This window comes from Brachyistius frenatus, unplaced genomic scaffold, assembly GCF_029030835.1.
Source record: "Brachyistius frenatus isolate BFR_SWC_R1_liver_20210118 unplaced genomic scaffold, ASM2903083v1 Contig_4, whole genome shotgun sequence".
Classification (NCBI taxonomy): domain Eukaryota; kingdom Metazoa; phylum Chordata; class Actinopteri; family Embiotocidae; genus Brachyistius; species Brachyistius frenatus.
Genome location: NW_027210603.1, coordinates 5,505,443 through 5,527,531, shown reverse-complemented (window position 1 = coordinate 5,527,531; position 22,089 = coordinate 5,505,443). Strand labels below are relative to the sequence as shown.

Below are 22,089 nucleotides of genomic sequence, written 5' to 3'. Positions count from 1 at the left end.
GGGCCCCCTGAGGTCAACTCAACAACAACTCTGACACACAAAACAGCTGTAATCCCAGGCAAGTATCTTCCCCTTAGACAAATCACGTGTGCTACCTTTGCATATTGTGCCTTTTGTTTACTTTTGTTCTCGTTCCCCTTCAGATAACAAAACAAACAGTCACCTTGCTGTCATTGTACTCCCCATCACCTCTTCCCTCTCTCAGAACTGTTTCTGGATTGCAGTCTAAGAAAATACATGTTTCAGACTGAGACATGTAAACTGAGGACCCTGGCTTATGCTCTTGCGTTGGCTGCCTGTCATCGGATCTGCCGACATTTTTTTGGAGCAAGTGTCCCTGTGGACGAGGCAATTTGCGTTGCTCTACCTATCATACAGTAACTCTGCTGTCCAGCAGGGAGCAGTGTAGTTCTGTAGTTATTGCTGCTCCACCTCTGCACCACCGAAGTAGTAGTATTTGCTGCGTGCTGTGACGATGGCGGCCGCTTTGAGAGGAAGCTTAGTAACATTGGTCAAGGTGAGTGTAAAGATGCTGTTACAAAGCCTATTATGTAAATAAATAGTAGTAAAGACGATGCTGTGTTTTTAAATAGTATTTTGTTAAACTCAAACACCATGTTAGTATCAACTGTCAAAGAAACTGACAACGACTGGTGCCGTCTGTGTCTTAAGCTAACCATGAGCCTCCTTCATGGTCACATATCGTCCTAAGAATTGCTTTGATTTTACAGTTGTCAGTAAATACTTGTCAAACAAGCCAATCCCACGTGTTAAAAACCGTATATCTTGGATGGCTCAAATAGCTTAGCCTCTTAGCCTGGGCCAGTTAACCCTGACATGGTAACCTTCCTGTCCTCAGTGAGCCACTGATTACTTGCAGACCTAACCACAAGCTAACAAGGGACAGCTCGGATAAGAAGTCTGTCTCTTAAGATAATACTATTTAGGTTTAGTTCCATCTCCAGCTTTCTTGGTAAATGTCAAAAGATGTGCAGTTGCTTAGATGATCTCCTTTTTTGTTCTGTTAAAACTAAAGGTAAGATGTCATTTTGACAGATGACAGCAGAAATGTTTATTTCAAGCTCCCATTTTGCCTGGTGGTCGATGGCTGATGATCATTCAGGATCATCTTTAAACACATTTACTCAAATACCATAAGTCACACCAATTTCTTCCCACCTCACTTTTATTTAAAAATTAGGATAATTGCAACAGTTTCCCAAGAGTCAAAGGTAACATCAGATAAATCATATAATTAATCCTTAATCCTAAAAATAGTTCTTTTACTCTATAATTTTTTTTATCTTTTTTTAAGTAGAATAAAAATCTTCATTTAGACAGGTGCAACATTTTCCTAATTTTAACTTGAAGCTTTAATTTCAGCTCTAACATGCACAAAGAACACTGCCTTCCTCTCATTTCGTCAGTACTGAAGACACTGCCATTTTGTCTGTGGAAAACTCTTGGAAGTGCTCCCATTTCATAGGCGTCTGACCAAAGATCACAAGTAAACAAAAGAGTTGGCAATCATCAGTATACCCAAAGGTGTTGAAGGGATAGCTTCTACGATGAGGATAATATTAGAGAGTATGCAAACTTACAGCATATCATCTCATGATATATTATATTGTGCTTGTTGTAACGATGTCTATCTTCCTGTCCTTTTAGGGCCTCGGCGGCCCCCGGTGGCAGCAGCTGGCGTCTCGACCACTGAGTGTGTCTGCTGGTCTCTGTAATGCAGAAACCCCACCGGCTCGTGCCGATGCTACCTTCAAGGTCACGATGGTACCAGGGGATGGAGTGGGACCTGAGCTGATGACTGCTGTCAAAGACGTCTTTAAGGTACATTTTACGAGGACAGAGAAGAAATCAAAAGCTTTGAGAATCCAGGAACAAAGTTTGGCTTTAAGATGGTCACTCTTTAAGCTCACAGGCAGTGTTTTGTTTCTATGTAAAATGGTGGTTAAGGTTGACTTCTTTTTGCCTTCTCCTCAGGCAGGTGATGTCCCAGTAGAATTTGAGGAGTTCCACCTGAGTGAAGTCCAGAACATGGCCAGTGAGGAAAAACTGGAGGAATTGTTGACCTCTATGAAGACCAACAAAGTGGCCATTAAAGGTAGCCTTATTTGTCCTGTGGTTCTTCTCTTAGAGTTCACCTCCATTTTAAATTAGATTATGTTGTTATTACAACATAATCTAATTTAAAAGACCTGCAGTGAAGTTCTTTGGCTTAGGTAAAGTATGTTAGGTTGTAAAAAGCAATGAATGGCTCTAACATCTGTTATTGTGACATGTTTGGTTTTCTAGGAAAGATTCACACTCCCATGGAGTTCAAAGGGGAGCTGGCTTCATATGAGATGAGACTGAGGTAAGTAAATTATACAACACACAAACAATTCTGTATTTGTACACGTTTTAGAATAACTCTACATCTCTTTCCATTCCTCAGGCGTAAACTGGACCTGTTTGCAAATGTGGTTCATGTGAACAGCCTGCCGGGCTACAGCACTCGCCACAACAACCTGGACCTGGTCATCATCCGCGAACAGACTGAGGGGGAGTACAGCTCCCTGGAGCACGAGGTAAACAGGGCTCCACCGCACTGCAGTCAGCCGATGAATATACTCACTCCAATTGGGAATTGTTTTGTTGTTTTTTTTCATTGAAGAGGTTTGAATGATTTTTGTCCAGCATTAAACTGGGTACACCCTCTTCTTGCTGTTCAGAGTGTGACGGGTGTGATCGAATGTCTGAAGATTATCACCCGAGAGAAGTCACGGCGCATCGCTAAGTTCGCCTTCGATTATGCCACCAAGAAGGGCCGAAACAAGGTCACAGCTGTTCACAAAGCCAACATCATGTCAGTAAATAGAACAACCTCCCTCTTTGTCTTCCACATATTTTGAAATCACCGTTAATTGTGTTTATTTGGGTCATTGTTTACAGCAACCCTTGTCTTCATCCTGTCTTATCACAGGAAATTAGCTGATGGCCTGTTTCTGCAGAGCTGTGCGGAGGTGGCAGAGCTGTACCCTAAAATCAAATATGAGACCATAATCATTGATAACTGTTGCATGCAGGTATATACAGCCTCACCATTCATTCCCCTGACTTTATTATTGATGATTAATTATGTAAAATAAAATGCATATAATTTTTTTTAATATGTACATTTACATGTATTACTTGGAATTTTGTAGCTAGGCTTGATTTTTTAAAAAGAAGAAGAAAAAAGAAAATATTGTACTTTGATTTTTCTGCAATAATTGATCATCATCATTTTTAATGTGTGTTTACTGACTGGCTGAACACTGCTGATTATGTTTTAGTCTCACTGTCAACCTCTCTTTGTCTGTCTTACTTGCTGCAGTTGGTCCAGAACCCGTACCAGTTTGATGTGCTGGTGATGCCCAACCTGTACGGCAACATTATCGATAACCTGGCAGCAGGGCTGGTTGGAGGAGCAGGAGTGGTTCCTGGAGAAAGCTACAGTGCAGAGTATGCTGTTTTTGAAACTGTGAGTTTCCAATAACCTCTTCTCCATCTGTTTCAAAGCTTTGCCCGGCTGTCGTTCTCGAGGTTTAGAGTTACTCATTCTTGTTTAGAGAATGAAAGAGGAAAACTACAGAAAGTAGCATTACATATGAATGTGGTATTACTATTAATGGACTATTGGTTAATCAATTATTTTATTTTCTTCATCCCCTGTATCTCGTTTCTGTTTCAGGGTGCACGTCACCCCTTTGCACAAGCTGTAGGAAGGAACATTGCCAACCCCACAGCCATGCTGCTCAGTGCTGCTAACATGCTCAGGCACCTCAAGTGAGTCAACTGCTGAAGCCTCGTAGAAACAAGTACATCACATTTTACACAAATATCAGATCGTGTGTCCTGATCCACCATAAACCTCAGAGTTTTGAAAACAGCCTCAAGTGGCTGTTTGTCTTCACATGGATACGTGTCCAAGACAGTTCCGGCCAACTCTTTATTGTTCCTGTGTTGTGTTGCAGCCTGGAATACCACTCTCAAATGGTGACAGATGCTGTCAAGAGGGTCATCAAACACGGCAAGGTAAGTGTGTGTTAGTTCTACCTCCTCTCTGCCTCCTGGTGCATGCAAGCACTGAATCTGCGACTTCCATGACATAAAAATGCCCAAAACCCCTAACAGAATTAACACTCAGAGATAGCTTTTCTGTGCCTCATAATACTAACAGAGTAAAATGATAACCGATGGATATGTCAAGCCAACGGGACTCCTGTCATTCTGTGTTTCTGAATGAACACGCTCTATCTTGGTTTTGTGGGTCAGTAACTGCAATGTCACATACACAAAGTGTCAGAATGTAGCAGGCACTTCAGAAAATAAAAAAATACAATATAAATTGAATGAGTGCTTTTGCAGTGTTCATTCCTAAGCAGCCAATCCTAGAGCTCCGTCATTTAGATCAGTCAAATAGCAGCTATGGTGCCAGTTCTTGACCTATAAATACCCCTATTTAACAACCTGCATATTTTACTATAGTGTGTTAGAGAGCCTTTGGTTTCCTACATTTGAAATAGCGATATGTAAACATGGTGCTTGGCTCCTTTCTTTCATTTCTCCTCTTGCTTAATTTTGTCCGTCTTGTACGTGTCCCATGTTTTTTGTTTGCTAGAACTGGACTAACTGTCTACTGCATCCGCTCCCTGCTGACACAAACAAACACTGACACAACTGACTAACCTTTAACCCCCAGACGGCTGTCAACCGCCCTCAAAGTGGACGATTTATCACTTGATGATCATTATTTAGGAATGTTTGTGAATTGAGAGCAGTTTTCCGGCTTGTTGTCTGAATACCCCTCCCTTTCCTTCTTCCCTCTGCTGTAATTCCCTCCTCTTCTTGTACCCCATTATCCTCTCTCTCTCTCTCTCTCTCTGTGTGTGTGCGTGTGTGTGTGTGTGTGTGCGTGCGTGTGTGCGTGTGGTCCCAGGTACGGACACGAGACCTCGGCGGGTACTGTACCACTGGCGACTTTGTGCATGCCATTGTGGACAACCTGCATCACCGACCTGTTTGAACTGGATGCATGTTGAGACTCAACTCCCCTCACAACATCAAATGGAAACTGTGTCACACAGTATTGACCAACACCCTTAGTGACATTGTAATCTTAATGGTTTTTCGTGGGTTTGCTAAAAGATCCAGTGGAATCAGTGACTAAAAAACTGTACAGCTCACGTGGCTTCCTCAAGAATTTCAATCATGCAGCTCAACCTCATGTTTCCTCTCGCCATGGACGCCCCTCCTCCCTCGTAGTGACTGACCACCCATCTGCATTTCTTTTTTTGCCTTTTCAGTTTTTTTACTTCACTGATAAAGGTCATCTGTTCACTTGTTTTTTTGTATCCATCCCTTTTCACGTGTTGCTGCTTTTTTGGTGTATTTCTCTGAATGTTTCAGCCATGTTTGCTGTCAAAACTGCCTCCTTCCTATTACACATTATTAGTAGAGCAGCCAGACTATGTCATCAACAGTTTCTATCAACTAATCTACTTTGGCATCACATTTCAGCACCAACTTTGCAATTTGTTTCAAATTTCCTCAATTCTCAGAGCTGAAAAACCCTGAATGTAACTGTAACTCAGTATACAGTATAACACTGCTACACCATGTGTTACTAATACTATAACAACTCCTACTTACAAATGTCTTTATTTTTATAAAACTCTCATTGCAGGGCTGTAAATGTTGAAATTGCTGAGTCACTGAATGGTATAATGCAAAATCCACATTTCTTTCATTGAATGTGAAACAACTTTCTGGTGCTACACTACAAATAACTGTAATGATCATTCTACAGTTTCTTGGTATTCACATATAATGGTCACAGTGTCCATATATCAAGTCCTCTGTTCATTGTCAGTGCAGCTTTGCCGGACTAGACTGAGGTATGAATTGAGTTACTGTAGTGAACTGATGAAAGTCATCACAGTGTCACATTGTTGTAATGATGCTTTTAGAACTTAAAGCACTGCTCTATCTATGACCCTTTCATCTGTTGTGCTTTTTGTACTCTTTTACATCAGTTTAGAAATGATTTCACATGTGACAACTTGTTCAGCAAAAACAAATAAAAACAAAGTACATTTGTGTTGTGACCTTTGGTAGACATGTGAAGTGCCGTGTCATGTCCTTTGAATACCAGATTAAGTCACCGTTTGACTTTTTCACCTTTCAACAGAATCATATAAGAAAAGACATGCTGGACAACAACAATGTGTTCTCGTACGTTATTAACAAGCAGATTTCTGTGCATTAAAATACTAGATCTGGTTTACACATGAACAAAGCTGATACTTGTCTAAAAGAGCATACAGTATCTCGCTGCTCACACTATATGTTCTTTCATCGAGTACAGTTTTCAAAGGCTCTCTAACATGTAGGAAACGATACTGAATGTGGACATGTGTTGCTGCAGCTGTGCATATAGTAACACGCTGTCCTTATGTTTGCAACAGGTGCGCACTGGAGACCTGGGGGGCTATGCAACAAGTGACGAGTTCACCCGGGCTGTCATTGCTAGCCTGGCACCCTAAGCGTTGTATTTGTGAATCTGTCAGCTGCTGAGATGCACGCACATTTTTTTTTCTTTTTTTTTTTTTAATAAATTTACCTTCTGTCATACAGACAGTACACACACAGTACAATGTATTCCAGCAAGAGCCCACACACATTTTCCTCCTTAAGCAAAGTAAAAGGCAGATGAAACGCACACACGCCATGTCCACAAACTCTGGTTTGCAGTTAAGAAAACATTTAATATGACATTTAAAGCAGAAAAAATGGTTTTAACATGTCAAATCTTTTAATCAGCGTACTAGTAAACCAAATACATATCTGCCATTCACATTCTTTTCTCTAGCAACAACCTGTAATTTCTGCTTGATGGGTTTATGTCGGGACATTAACCAGCAGTCAAAACAGAATGTATGTATACTTCAATATTATTTATTTACTTAAAGTATTTGCATATTGCTTCTTCATTTATGATGAGATATGAATAATAAAAGAGAAATTACTTCTTGTGTACTAAGTCTTTGCATGAATGTTAATCGAAGACTAATGCAGTATTTAGTGTTATTAAAAGTTTAGCATGGCTGCTGGTGGCTCGGTCTGCACACATCACTTCAACGCGTGAGGAGCTCAGATCCTCCTTATTGATGAATATTTGATTTATCCAATCTCAAAATGAATGAAAAATGTATTTCACTTTTTTTTCAGAATCTATGTTGACTTAAATTGCTGGTTTTGTCAGGGGAAAAAAAATCCAACTTGGACCATAATCAATCAGCAAATATTCATTTTTGACAAGCTACAAGTATTTTCTTAACTCAAAAAGAACCTAATGAATGAACAAATTGTTATTAAAGAATGTTTTGCCCACTGAACACTTCCAATTACCCAAGATTTAATATTTGATTATTTGTTTTGCAAAACATGCATTTAAAAATGTTCAAACAGAATAACTTGTAATACTAACTGAGGACAACTAATTATAGGTTACAGCTAAAATGATTGTCAATCATCTGAACTTTTTATTTTCAACCCTTTATTTCTTCTTGTTAATGTAGTGTGTAGTGTAAGGCTTAGTTAGATGATCTAACTAAGCAGTACCTTTAATAAATGTACAATATTAAAGTACAGCTGCACAAGTTAAGGTCCTGCACTCAAAGGTAAAAGCATTCATAATGCAGCACAGACCTAGACTGGCATACCCGGACCCAAGTTTACTGTGTGAATGTATACACCGGACCCACAAAGGGTCCCTGTACCTGTAAAGGGCAGCGATGCGCACCGCTGCAGTGTGTGGATGGTGAAAAGTGAGGCTCGGCCAGCAGGGGTCGCTGCGGGCTATGGAGAGGCAGAGTGGAGAAGAGACGGGGTCTGGCCTGGGAATTTGCTGCTCGCTTCCCATTCTTCCTATGCAGACAGACACACAACATGGCGGACTAGAATAGTCGGCCGACGCGCCCGGATACAGCGGAGAAACTGGGGGATTTAACATCCAGGAAGGCAAACAAAGTACCTAACGACGAGACGATAAGAAAGGGCGAGCTACAGATTTTTTTGGGAGGGCGACTTCTTTACTTGGATTTAGCAGATAAATAGACCTCGAAGTGTTGGCTGTGTGTGTGTCCCAGACCGTGCTTCCCTCCTCTGCTATCACCCAGGTCCCCCCACCCCGCTCACACTCTCGGTTCCTGGGGTGTGGAGACAGGGACCGGGGCTGAAAAAACGTGGAAGAGAAAGAGAGGATCAATTCCTGCTTGGCCTGGATTTTCTCTTCTCCCCCCACCCCGGGTTTCCTCTGGGCGCTACAGGAGTTGTGGTGAGTTTTCTTGTTTTTGTTGCGCAGAGCTGAATCACACTTGTTACAACGTCGCTGGAGAAGCATGTTTCCTCTCGCTGTAACATTGTGTCACCCACAAACAAGCACTTTGTCCCCGCAGGTTTAGCCTCACAGGCGGCGTTACATGATGCCAGCGTGAAGTAGTGTTGAACAGTTGCAACCCTCCTTGTAACGCTGCAACATTTCAGAAGTAGCTCGGAGGCAGGGAGGGAAATTTTGGCGAAGGGGGCTCTCAAGAAAAAAAAAAAAAAGGGGGGGGGGGATGTTCAGGAGGACAACATTTAAGAAGTCAAAAGTAGGTTTGTTGTGGCAGCACAGATGCTGCTGCGCTGGCACTGGAACAAAGAGAGGGGGGTCTAGTCAGGTCTGTGCTGCCTCACTGGAAAGTACACTTTATTGATCAATGCTTTGTTATTACACGTTCAGAGAGGGAGGGGAGCTGGGGGGGATGGAGGGGGGAGGGGTTCATGCGACCCACAACTGGAATTAGGTCGCCCTAACGTTAACATGTATGCTCTGTCAAATCACAGCGCCTGCTTTGTGTTTCTTCTGCTGCTGCTGCTCCTCTGAAACGGAACGTCTCCTGCGTGCAGTCGCCTTTTCAAACTCTCCCAAAGTTTTTTGGGGGGTTGTAATGATTAATATTCTCCTCTCCCTCTGAGTGTTGGGTGTAACCAAGCATACCATTTCAGTCCTGTGGGTCTTGGGATTTTTTTTTTTAATTTTTTTTTTTTATCATGTATTACTTTGCTTTCACTTGGACAGTAAATTATGATTTCTCAGCTCATTGGTTGTTTTTTTTTTGCAAAGGGCCAGATTACCTTGAGAAATAGTGGGAATTAGATTTAGAAAATCGGTGAACACAACAGTCAACAATCAACTCCATGAAAGGAGTTTGAAGACAGAGCAAAGACGCATCAGGAGGCTGAGGATGGCATGGCGGAGCCTGGCTTGCCATGTCTGAGATATCGGCCTGGAGCTCCACTCATAGCACCTGGTCCAGTTCACTGATGTGCGCCACACCTCGCCCTGCGCGCCTCCTCACAGCATGCTTCACTGAGGTCGTCATGTCATGTAGCACTATCCAAGTGCAAAACTCAAGCTGCACCACCTACATCCTAATGTGACTCCTCTTTCAGGCCTACCTTTGACCTCTGTCAGGCCTGAACATGTCTACCTAAAAAAAAAAAAACTGTCAAACCATCTTTGGTTGTCATAGCAGCGCCATCTCATCAAAGTCAGACCATGTAAAGGCGAAAGAAAAGTGTGCTTTAGCGATACGACAGAGAAAGTCAGAGCTGTTCTCATTCTTGCTCGTTCTCCATATTTTCTACAACCTATTTTAAGAAATATGAAGTTATTTCTGTCTTCAGGAAGCTGAAAGGTTTTTTAGCAGAGGAGCTTGAGTGATCCTCACACCACACTTTTTGTTTTTTCATGATTGGCCAAGTTTCTAAAAATAAGGATAAGTATAGCTTGAAATTGCCTCATGGGAACTTTTGCATGCTGTTTTGATGGGTGGATGTTTAACAACAACAAAAAAATCACCTCTGTGTTGTGAGATTTCACAATTTCAGAGCCTCTGACACAATATCATGAGTTGGCTCTTTTGGGTGGGGCTGGAGGTATATTTGTGTTTCCACCTGTGGACCTACGCCATGTTTTTCTGTGGAAGAGCACTGTAATTCAGCCTCTGACGGGATAAACACTGCTGCATTTAGAGGATTCTGAAGCATTATGGAGCCTGATTGCAGCTACATGTTATGTCAGTTCAGCCTTAATGACATTTATTTTGCAACACAGGAAATAAACCTGTGTGACTCGTAATGACTCATAAATCCAGTATCTTGCCTGACGACAAGGACTTCCTCCAGTCAGCTTTACTTTGTCCTTCTGCAGATGCCGAGTAGTAATTATGTAACCCCCCCCTCAAACTATTGAATAAATCTTTGTTTTACATCCTTTTGATGTGTGATGATTGATGTTTCTGGCTCACCACAGGAATTGAGATAATAGGCTGTGTCTTTTCATTTGACTTCAAGGTGTGAACTTGTATTTAAGGAGTTCTTTTTAATCTTGTAAACTCACGTGGGATCCAGGTCAGTCAAAATCTGCTTGCCACCTCCGTATTTCGTCATTAGAGTTTATTTTAGCCTGGAACTGTTTGTCTTTTGCCATAATGTGGGATAATGGCACTTAATGGAGTTGTGGATGGAGGACAATTGGGTTTGGCACACACGGCATGTTAACACTCCTCCACGTAAAGGATCCCACCAGGCTGCCCCTCTGTATCATTACTCGAATGACATAAATTCTTTGATTATTATACAGTACGGCTGTTAATGTGGCCACCATTCATTACCTAGTGCACTCAAAATCCTTTTTTTTCAGGTTTTGTTTAGGAAAAAGAAGAACTGAGCAAAATGTCAAATTTAGTCATGTTGTGTTTATCGTCTTTTATTTCAGTTTTTTTAATTTAATTTTTAAACAATGCCTCCACAGTTGAGGCCAAACTCAGATTAGATTCAAAACCAGTTGAGAGCTGTAGTTATAAATATTTATATCTGCCTTTGGCATCGGCCTGCCGCCAAGACCTCTGTTGCTCTGCTGTGAAAAGATGTCCATAAGAGCTTGTAAGAGAGTTTGAGAAGTCTTTAAATACTGCACCTAAAAATTCACATAGAAGAAAAGGGATGCACGGTCACAGCGTCGCTCTGAAGTCAAGCCTCTGAGGATTGTCTTGTCATCTTAGGCGGGTTTCTTATCTTTTAGAGGAAAAGGAGGGGATGAGTGCAGTAGGATGGTCACTTCAGATATCGAGCTGTCACTTTGGGTAACGTTGTAATAGAACCTGTGATACTGAAGCAAAGCCAGAAAGTGTGGCAGGAGCTTTGAGCAGCATCACTTAATCTGCCTTTAGGGCAGTGCTCGACATTGTTTCAAATTTGTTGGTATTAGTAGTGGTGGATAATAATGAAGTACATGTAATCAAGTAAATGTTAAGTAAGCATGGCACCCTTTACTCCGCTACACTGTTAGTTATTAAATCTTAGCAGATTAGGCTATACTATATATTCTAAATGTTTTTATTGTCTCCCTTTTTTGTTTCTTTGGTTTGTGTTTAGTATTTGGACAAGTACATAATGGGTTGTCTTCTAGTAAAGTAAAATCAATCTGAAAACATGTGATGTGCTTGTATAATAAACGTTGTTCCAAATTGAGCAGCCCAACAGGGTTAATAATTACGTGCAACTAGACCAACAACTAATTACGCAGTGTTAAATCAGTAATAATCATTTAGTAACTACATAAAAAGTGGTATAACAATGACGGGGACCATTTTCTTTACTGACCACTTTTACTTTTTACACTTTTTTGCATTAGTGTCTGTCTGTTTGGATGTGATCATCTCTGGCAGCAGATGGGAATAGAAGGGACTCAAACTTTCACTGTAATCCCTCATTTAAAGGAGCAGTATGTGGGACTTAGTGGCATCTAGCTATGAGGTTGCAGATTGCAGCCAACTGATCCCCTCGTCCCCTCTGTCAGAGAATCTATGTTGTCTATGAAACTCCTAAAAATAAGAAAAGCCCTCTTTAGAGACAGTGTTTGGTTCTGTCTGTCGTGGGCTACATTAAAAACATGGCGGTGCAACATGGAAGAGAGCCAGCGTCCATATGAAGGTCTCATTCTAAGGTAATGAAAACACAACCATTCTTAGTTGCAGGTGATTATACACTAATGAAAACATAATTCAAAAAAACTGAAAAATATATAAATAAATAAAAAACCGTTAAAACAGCATGAGATGAGAGAGAGCAGCAGGAGGTCTCCGCACAGGCCTACCCTAAGTATATAACGATACAGGGCTGCTATTTGTAACTGAACTAATATTTACAGTGTAATATTGTTACTGTTACACTTGCATACAGAAGCAGAGTGCGCCGTTCACTAGTGGATGATAGTGCTGATGTATGAGTGTTGGTACTAATTCCACTAATACCTCTTTCATTTAACCCTTGTTTAAGAAAAGAATACAAAAATCTTAAATATTTTATGTTTTCTAAACAGAAGCAGCTTTAAAAGGATGTCCAGCCTTCGCTGCACGCTGGATCCAGAGATCAGTTTTGGTGTTTTAAGTTTCAAAGGGCAGAAGTGTTGGTGAATCGAGTTTCATTGTGGCCCTTGAGCTGCCCGTTTGGCCTCACACCATACTTCAAGGTCACAGTGGTTTTTGTGGAGAGGCCATGCTTTGCGCCTCCACATCCTCTCTGTGTCCAATGTGGGAAAGCTTGAGAGGCCCCTGGCATGCTCTGTGAGAAACCCCACAACCAAACAGACACAGAGCAGAGCTTCACTGACTCACCGCTTTCACTCATTGAAACAAGTGAGTTCTCTTGGTCCCACCAGCCTGATGGAACCGAATCATCATTACAGGCTTAATAACAGACACAGCGGTCACTCTTGCCCTTATGATTAGCCAGAATAGTAATCCCATGCTTCTCCCCAGCTTTTCATCAACTCACCAGCTCATGAATGAAGCCAACAGGAACACAAACCACACCAGCAGGGAGTAGTATCCCTCAGAAAGGGAAGTCCAGAGGATTGTGGCTGTTGTATGTGGCACTGGGGACATATAATCTGTGGTCTGTTCCAAAGCAAGAGTCCTAGCGGCTGAGTTAGGCCTACTTCAGCCTCCCGTGAAGACAAGCATTCACAGTTTTCTTGTTGCCCCAGACCCCCCTCTCCCTCTTCTCCTCTCTCCCCCTCTCCCTCTCTCCCCCTCCTTCTGAAGACATAGAAACAGTATTAATATGCCATGAATGGAGACAGACAGACAAGCATTATCCAGCGCTACAGCAAGCAGTGAAGCAGGATGCCTTGTAAGAAAGCCAGAGGAAAATATTTCTCTGCATGAATGGTGAAGTCCCCTTGACCACCACGGCTGGTGTCGTATCAGTAAACCCTGTAGGCTCGGTGTCGGCTGGGTTTCCAAATCACTCGCTTGCTTCGGGTTATCCTCGTGGAATTTTAAATACAATTTGTTGACTTGTGACTTGTGTTTTTTCAAACAATAATCCTAAAAATAGAGGATTCACTCTGCTGTAGTAGTTGTTACAGTCTTTGGCAACATTTGTAACCCTGTACAATCCTCACCTAAAAATCCATCTGAAGAGAATTTCATAGATTCATGTTGGTGCAGTTGGAAAAGACCAGTATTACTGCACCTGAGGTCACAGGTACTTGTACATGTCTGAAATCCACAGTGTTGAGTGGGAACTCGCCATATTAAATGACTACCTTTCATTGATCTAGCGTCTTGGCCTTTGGTTGTCATGGAGATGTAATTGGACTTCCTTTATATTCTACCTATAAGTGTTCCTTTCACTGTGAATGAAATGGCATGGGAACAGCCCAGCCCTTTCACAAGTGAGTGATGCTATGAGTTCTGCGTTTGGCCACAGGCAGAGCAGCAACTGTCTTCATTGGTTAGTTGGGCTCACGACTTTCATGCTCAGCGAGCATTGAGCTCTGCACAGCGGTGCTGACTTTGACAATCAATATGGAAAGATTTTGAAGTTCAATATGTTGTCTTATATGACTAGATTGTTGCCCATGTACTGTATAACATGCTTCTGGTCTCTGTGCGTGAATTTCTCCTTTCCTTTTATTTGTTTATTTTATGTATCACTATCAAACAAGATGGACAGGTTTCTTTATTCCAAGGGGGCGTTTGCCTGTTTCACATGCAATCAGATAAAAGAGGTTCAAACTGAAGGGGAAGAAAATGCCACAGATGCTTGATAAACATCTGTAACAACAGCCAAAGTGGTACTGCACAACTTTTCTAAGGAGAAATAACTCAGAAGTTAAACTCATAAGCACTAAAACGCACTATTGCGCAGATTAATGTAGAGTAGGTTTTTTTCTTTCACAGATTTACGCCCGGCGCAAAATGCAATGCAAATGTTTTTCCCAGTGTCAGATTGAAGCAGTTGGAATTGTCCCGTCTAGTTCCCATGTTGTTTAAATAGCAAATGTACTTGTGCCCATCTGAGTGCCGATGGGTGTGTTGGTCATAAAGTGAGGTGTAATAGGACACATTTTTTGTGCTTTGCTATTTTGAGGCAGCAGGAAGTAATTGAGGAACAAAAATCTGTTCTTAAGTCAGTGGTGCAGTATTTTACTGTTATTCTAAGAGGGCAATATTAAGATAGTAGTATGTACCTACATAGTCAGGTGCACAATTTACATACACTCTGCTTATGACACACACATGGAGATGCAGAAGCGCACCAACATGCATAATATTAAGATTATGATGTGAAAAATCTTTATTGTGTTCATCAATCTGCTCAATTTGTGCACGTACAGATCTGTTTCCTCTGCAGTGAAGCGTTCTTTCCTTCTCGTGATAAATCTGCTGTTAGGATAGCAGTACACCAAGGAACAAGCACATCTGGCTTTTAAGAGCAATGGGGACACTGATTGGTTTAATTTAATGCCACCCCTTTGAACCATGCATCTTATTTGTACTCAGGTTATTGGTCTTTAAACTAATAAAAGTAGATTTGGACACGCCCTAAATGCAGTTGTGCTTTGATCATTAAAACTGAGCTCCTGGTCTGGTATGAATAGTAGCTAAGGGTGGCTAATGTTAGCTGGCTAATGCTGACCAGAAAATATCTAATATTTGTTTGGAAAATATCAGAATAATTAAATAAACCAGTCCAAGAAAAAAAATCAAGTACCAAGTTACACCAGTGTTATTTGAGCCAGGGCGGTGTGCTCTCTAAGGAAGCTTGTAGTACAAAGGGGAAATAAAAGGTGTCCCTGCAAGAAATTTTACTTCCATCTTAACTTAATATATTTCTGTTGGGTGATTTTTTTTTTTCTTTATATATTCCCAGCAGACTATTGATTTTTGAAGTTGCATGTCATAGCCTTAAGAAAGCTGTCACAGTTTTGCACTTAGTGCGAGTCCTTTACAGCAGTCACTGTTGGGATGAGCTGTCCTATAGCTAAGTGCTCTGCCTTGTCTAAGAAAATACTCACATGGCTGCACAACACAAGCACAAAGTCAGGAGAGCGTGAGCTGCATGACTACCTTTTGAGTACCGTATTTTTCGGACTATAAGGCGCACCGGATTATAAGGCGCACTGTGAATTAACGTGTCTATGTTCACACATAAACCGCACTGGATTATAAGGCGCATTAAGCAAAACAACACAGTCCGGTAAATCAAACTCCGGGCGCGGGCTGCCTCACATGAATGCACTTTTAGTTTAGACATTACATTCCTGTTACGGGGCCGATCAGGTAGTGACACAGCGTACCGTAATGCTCCGAATATCCATTGAGCGGAGCGGCTTCGTTGCTTACCAAAGTCGTACTTACACATTTTGACAGATTTTTGAGTGCATTGTACCACATAAAATCGATCAATAAGCACAACAAGTAACCATACATAAGGCGCGCTGGATTATAAGGCGCACTGTCAATTTTTGAGAAAATGTAAGGGTTTTAAGTGCGCCTTATAGTCCGAAAAATACGGTACATTCATTCCCTAATAGATGGGCATGAACATGTTTCCTCCGCAGGGAATATAGCATGATGAAACTGTTGGAAAGAAATTTACTCTCCTTCTTAGTATTTGGCTGTATTGCATAAAGAGAAGGAGGCTCGATCAAAAGACACAAGTTTGAGGACAAAACTGCTTAATCAATTAAATCTGCTTGTGAAACCTGAGATTAAATCAGCAAAAAGAGGTAGTGACTAGTGAGTAGTCAGAAGAAGCTCGTCTTGTGCTGTCAACAACAGGAAAGAAACAAAATGTGTATCAACCATAGTTGAAATGTTATTAGAGCTCGGTCAGCACACCAAACAAGTGGTTTAATTAAACCTTAATGGATTCATGTAAGTACACAAACAACGACTTCATTGAACACTCATAGTTTCTTTGTCTCCTACATTCACATTTAAGTGTGAGTTACACTGATCCATCACCTAGAGTATATTTTTAAATAGAAAGCTCTGACTGCACTGAACCTAAAAGTGGCACAAATCTAAGCACTTGCCCAGTACCTATTAAATGAATGATGTCCTCAACCAACACACAAGTCTGTTGAAAAAAGAATCGCATGCATTTACACATACACACTCAAAGACGACTACTTCTCAAGAGGCCAAAACACATTAGGATGCATCCGTGGGGAGTTGTACTCTTGGCACTACACAGTTTCTAGATAAAACCCTCTCAGGCTCCTGCAGCATCTGAAGATTCGCAACAGGACTGGCTTATATCACTTACACTAACACAGTGACACGTCATGCAGCCTCACTGGATGGCACACACAAAACAATGAGTCATGCTTCATTAAGTAAAGGTGACTAAAAGAAGCTTGTTGATGTAAACATACCCATTAATAACCAAAGTCTCTCATCAAATGAATCCTGATACTCAACGCTGTATAATGCCATTTCTCACAGAACAGTACAGTCACTGAGCGTGTATATTAAAGTTGAGTCACTCCTGTTAATAAGTGCTGAGGAGGAGGATAGTCGAGGTAGGAGTTTAGGGTTGTGATGTGTTTTTTGGATTGACAAAGGATTTGTTTTATGTCTATGACCAGACAGGAGACAAAGGAAGCAACATGCACTTTGATTTATGGCTTAACTGAAATCTGTCCAAACTGTGGATACAGTGGAGACGCAATGCGGTGCTGTGACCACACTTGTCGCACACTAGCCAAGTTAAAAATCTGATGTTAACAGTAACAGTACTGAGCCAGAATGACAAAGCGCCTGTGTCTCAGCAGTACACTGTGAAAAGTATTAAGGGTGTATAAAAGCTCTTTGGGTTGTTATTGACATAATTAGACCTTCAGCTAATGAATTACTCAGTCAAGAGAAAATTAATGTTCTTAAAATGATTTAGATAATTAGCTCTTTTATTTTTTTTTATTTTTTTTTTTTTAGCACAAATTAAGCTCAAATTGGATTTGCTGGTTTCCTCAGTCATATGGAGGTGGAAACTAAATATCTTTGGGTATTGGAATAGAAAATGGTTGTACTCTCCAGGATGGAAAATGTGAAGCTAAAGTGCAATACAACTGAGGGCCAGTAGGAGCTGGCTCCAAAAGAATATATGGCCCCAAAAAACCCTCATTCAAAAATTATTTGGATTTTTTTCCCTCGTGAAAAATACGAAGTCAAAACATATTTTCCACAAATCATTATGGTGTCATTCACTAAACTTCTGATCGACTGTTCTGATGGTCCTGGTGAAAATAATTAAATCATTAATTAGATATCAGGCCTCAAATAAGTATGTTTGAGGGCGTGTCTAGTTTGAATTACATATGTAAAGTGCAATCTGGTTTCCACTATAGGTGGGTGGACATGGTGTTCTCAGTTCAAATTCACCCTTCACTCCTCCTCAGCTTTTCCACATATGACACTTCTGGCTCCAAAAAAACGAAGACTGTGACAGCAAAACCGCCAGACTCAATGCTTCAAAACAACAGTTCATAAACCAATGGGTGACGTCACTTGGTTTTGAACATTAGCCTGACAAAATAAGGGAAACTGTCTGTAATGTATATTTATCAAAATTTTTGACATCTTATATACAGTTGATTAAGAAAAAAATTAAGGAAAAAAAAAACATAAATTAATCAATAACAATGATGTCTTGACAACTCTGATGCAAGAATTTCCTGAAATTCAGAAATAGGTCTTGAAATTGGGCAGATAATCATCCTGTCGCTATCTCTTTGGAAAAAAAAAAAAGAGACGGGAATGTTGCCAAAATGATGGTGTCTAAAAAAATTATTTTCAACAAAACAAAATGTGATTACTGTTTAAAATACTTTTTATTTTTGATTGAAGTAATACTTTTTTTGATGGGTTGGAATTGTTCTCAGGAAGCAGACAATTGTTGGTTAAATGGATGTAAGGATGGGTGACGGTGAGAGAGGGAGAGCAACAATTGGATTTGTAGGTTAATGGCATACTCATTGACCACATAACTTGCTCATCATGCCCCATTTCTGGCTGCAGTCACAGCCAAACAGTCCTGTGCTACAACCAAAATGTAAGTACTGCAATGAATGAGCTCAGTTCAAAAGCAGAAGATTGGTAACTGGCACTATTAGAGCTTTTAGCACCCAATTTGTCCTCTGCCCACTGATGCAATAATCTGTGGTGTCAGGCCTCGGTTTGTGTGTGGTAGCGCTGCAGTGTTTGGCTTAGTCCAGTGGTGAAGTATCTTTATAAGCAGAGGCAGACGGGCTGGATTATTCCAGGGTCAAGACCATGGGATTAGGTCCAGGGATTATCACAGTTCAGTCAGACTCTGTGATTATACACAAGACTGACAGTCAGGCAGACCAACCACTCGGCATCCGTCATGCTTTCTCCAAGTCTGCCTATCCTCTGCTCTCCTCTCACTCAGCCACATATCAGTGTGGGTGAACTGTGTCCTCATTGGTGAGTCACTGTCACAGCAGGAATTTAAGTGTGACACTAATTCTGTTTTAGTCATGCTTTGGGTGACGAAGGCTCAGTGTCAGGAAAATGATGGTGTGGTATAACCCTGTTGAGAGGAAAAACAAACATAAATGTGGATGTGATATGGTTGAAATGAATATAATATTAAGATTTTCAGTTATTACTGTCAGGCAAATGCGGGCAAAAATGGGCTTCAAAATAATCCTGCTGGTCTTTAGTGCAGTGAACTTTGTTCGCCTGAGTCAAACTGCTAAAAGTGTAAAGTAAAAACTTGAGTAACTAATTTAATTACTGTTTAACTGCAGTTGTCTTGGAATCATTCATTTGGACAGTTGAATTTTTACATAATATTACATTTCAGCACAATGTGACCCTACGAAAGTTAACAAACTATGATAATAAATTATTGACATTTTTGCAAAAATGCTGCAAAACCAAAGTGATTTTAGCAGTTGTGCCTCGCCGTGACTTTGACTTACTACTAAATGTGTTGTGTTTGTCTCTGTTGGTTTCCAGGACCACGCTGTGCGAATGAGTGATTGATGCCAACTTCGCTTCTTCAGGTAAACAAGATTTAACACACACAAGCCAACATCACAACAAAATTTCATTTTTATTTTAAATTCCTTACGATGATTGAACATGTAGGATTAGGATAGAAGATTAAAAAAAATATACCTGACACATACACTCTCAATCTCTAATTTGAAAAAATTGGATTGAGTAGATTTTATTACTGATTTCACTGAAGTTGTAGGTTGTTTCTGACGAATATTTTTTGGTCTCTTTGTGGTGCCACTGTAGGGCAGAATGGGTGTGTGTCCCCTGCTCCTGCTGCTCGGTGTAGCCCTCGGGGCCTCAGCCCAGGATCATGTCCCCATCACAAGTACGAACCATGTCCACTGCTTTTACGGTACCCACCTTTTCAGGCTGAATGTTTCACAATGAAAAATGACCCTCTCTTGCCTTCTTCTTTCTAAGGTCCTCCAAATATCACTACCAAACCCACAGACCCTCCTAACGCACCCTCCCTCAACTTCACAGTCGCACATGGCCCAGCCCCCGCGGGCCCACCCACCACGCTCCCCTCTGCCGTCATCCCAGTGACGGCAATAACTACAACAATGATGACAGCAGCAGCCGCCGCCGCTGCCACCACCATCACAAGCCCAGCTGGTGATGAAGATGCACAAGCCCCTGGTCCCAATGCCACGGTGCAAGTGTTACCTGTCCCTCCTCTCCCACCTCCAGCCCCAACCAATGCCCCTCAGGCACCGCCAAGCACCGAGCCTCCCCCTCCTCCCACCCCGGCGGGCGGAGTTAACGAGACCACAGCCTCAACTCCAGACAACCCATTTCCAAAGACTGATATCGACGAGGATATATTCAAGTCCACCACAGAACCAGAACCAGGGATCCCCCCAGACCCTACACCACATGGTGAGTGTTGGCACGTGTGTGGACCACTTTGTCCTTTTTGTCTTACGTAAAGACCTCACAAGGAAAGATTTAGTGTTAAGATACTTAAAGGATAATTCCCAATTATTGCAGTTTAAGTCTTATTTCTTGTATTTTTTGCCATCATTCCTGTCCGTAGTAATAACGACGTACTCAAGAGATGAATGCTGACATACGGGAACAAGAAGACATCCCTAAAAACGCGTTAGGCAAGTTAAATTAGGCTCTATGGCTACATCAGCCTAAAAAAAAAGTTAATGTATGCCTATAACAGAGGCAGCGGTCCCAGTTCACAAACAATATTGGATTGAGGATATCTTGCAAACATAAAGTTACCAACTGGCACTCGTTACCATGAATTCTGTGCACAGATTTGGATGTCTGTTTTTGAGCTGCTCTGCATTCTGGATTTTGGTCAAAACCTGCCAGTGTTCATTCCATTAAAACTTTTTTTTGTTCCTTACAAGTTACAGCAGACTTGTTGCACTTTCCACCACCATTCCACATGTATTTGTTATTTTTCATTATTTCTTACCTACACAGTACCTACGGTACCTTTGGTTCCATAGAAAAACATGTACTGTCACATTTCCAGAATCTTGGCATCGAGTTCGTATCGAAATACATCCCTAATCTGAGGCACCTCCTCGGATTGGATTTTGCTCTCTTGTTAGGTTTGATTTTATCTCTCGCAAAGCTGCAGTTGCTGCCAAGAAGAAAACTGACCAACTGTTTTTTTTTCTCATGGCTTTGTGTACTCTGCTTCAGGTTTATATTTTTCAACTTTTTTCAAGTTGTTGCTCACAGACAGATCATCAACTGTGTCAGAGAGGGTTTTCCAGTTTTTGGCACACTATGATGATGCATAGAGGTTCATGTGAATTTGTTCCTCCAGAGTTGCGTTTGAGATCCCAGTGAATTCTTTATTCCTTTTAAGTGCATTCAGGCCTGTCTTTAGACACTCCTGCTTGTCATCAGATCACCGACAACACGTTTTAATGTTTTGTGCGAACAGAGCCTACTTTAAGTAGAGTAAAAGTTGACAATTGGGATATGACACTTCATGAGAATAAGGCCTTGAATAAAAAAAACCACCACAGATGAATGGTTTACTCTAAAAACGCATAAGAGTGCTAAAGCATTGATGTCCCTTTTAGCTGGGTGCTATTCAGGTGGTACAGCTATAGCAATAGCTAAAAAGAGCTCTGGTCAAAAGGCAACCTTTAATATTTCAAGATAGTTGAACACATTTCTGCTTTTAGACTCCATTGTAGCAGCGCTGGAAATATCCTGACGTGACATACCTGCATTTCACCAATCATCCACAAGAATCGGAATACCACCAGACTAGATGACCCAGACTCTGCCGAATGCTTCGTCTCTATTTAAAAACAAACAGGTCTTCTTCTTTGGTGTTCGGCCGGAGTTAAGCTCAGGTATATAGTGGAAAAGGAAGTTAGCAGTTATAGTGTAGGTGAGAGACATGCGCATTGTTTTAAGGAAGCATCTTCTCGTAATAGACATTGACACTGTGCACGTAACCTCTTTATTTTATTTAATACAAGCTTGTATGTTGAGCATCCAGCATTTTAAACCCGAGGTCTTATTTTTTTTAGCATCTTTGTGCCTGTGTACTGACCATCCCAGTGATGTGCTTGATAGTGTAACCTGACTCCCCCACCATTTTCTTTTACATTAATTATTCATATTACGTGATTATAGA

The 22,089-nt window shown here is 41.2% G+C and overlaps 2 protein-coding genes across 3 annotated transcripts in view; both read left to right on the top strand.

The window, feature by feature from the left end:
* Positions 1 to 417: 417 nt before the first annotated feature.
* Positions 418 to 7,078, top strand: idh3b (isocitrate dehydrogenase (NAD(+)) 3 non-catalytic subunit beta). 2 transcript variants are annotated; one of them, XM_069712546.1, is made up of 11 exons: positions 418 to 517; positions 1,669 to 1,842; positions 1,996 to 2,116; positions 2,308 to 2,368; positions 2,450 to 2,582; positions 2,727 to 2,860; positions 2,978 to 3,080; positions 3,371 to 3,517; positions 3,728 to 3,822; positions 4,011 to 4,071; positions 6,504 to 7,078. In XM_069712546.1, the coding sequence occupies exons 1-11, from the start codon at positions 476 to 478 to the stop codon at positions 6,579 to 6,581; spliced, it is 1,149 nt and encodes a 382-aa protein (XP_069568647.1). In that variant the 5' UTR covers positions 418 to 475; the 3' UTR covers positions 6,582 to 7,078. The 2 variants fall into 2 exon arrangements, with proteins under 2 accessions (XP_069568647.1, XP_069568638.1); XM_069712537.1 differs by lacking the exon at positions 6,504 to 7,078 and adding an exon at positions 4,976 to 6,473.
* Positions 7,079 to 7,925: 847 nt separating this feature from the next.
* The window catches only part of ptpra (protein tyrosine phosphatase receptor type A), a 27,838-nt gene continuing 13,674 nt past the window's right edge, over positions 7,926 to 22,089 (top strand). Inside the window, exons 1-4 of the mRNA XM_069712479.1 lie at positions 7,926 to 8,374; positions 19,425 to 19,471; positions 19,713 to 19,794; positions 19,890 to 20,348. Coding sequence (XP_069568580.1) covers positions 19,451 to 19,471; positions 19,713 to 19,794; positions 19,890 to 20,348 — 562 coding nt within the window. The 5' untranslated portion in view covers positions 7,926 to 8,374; positions 19,425 to 19,450. The remainder of the gene's footprint in view (positions 8,375 to 19,424; positions 19,472 to 19,712; positions 19,795 to 19,889; positions 20,349 to 22,089) is intronic.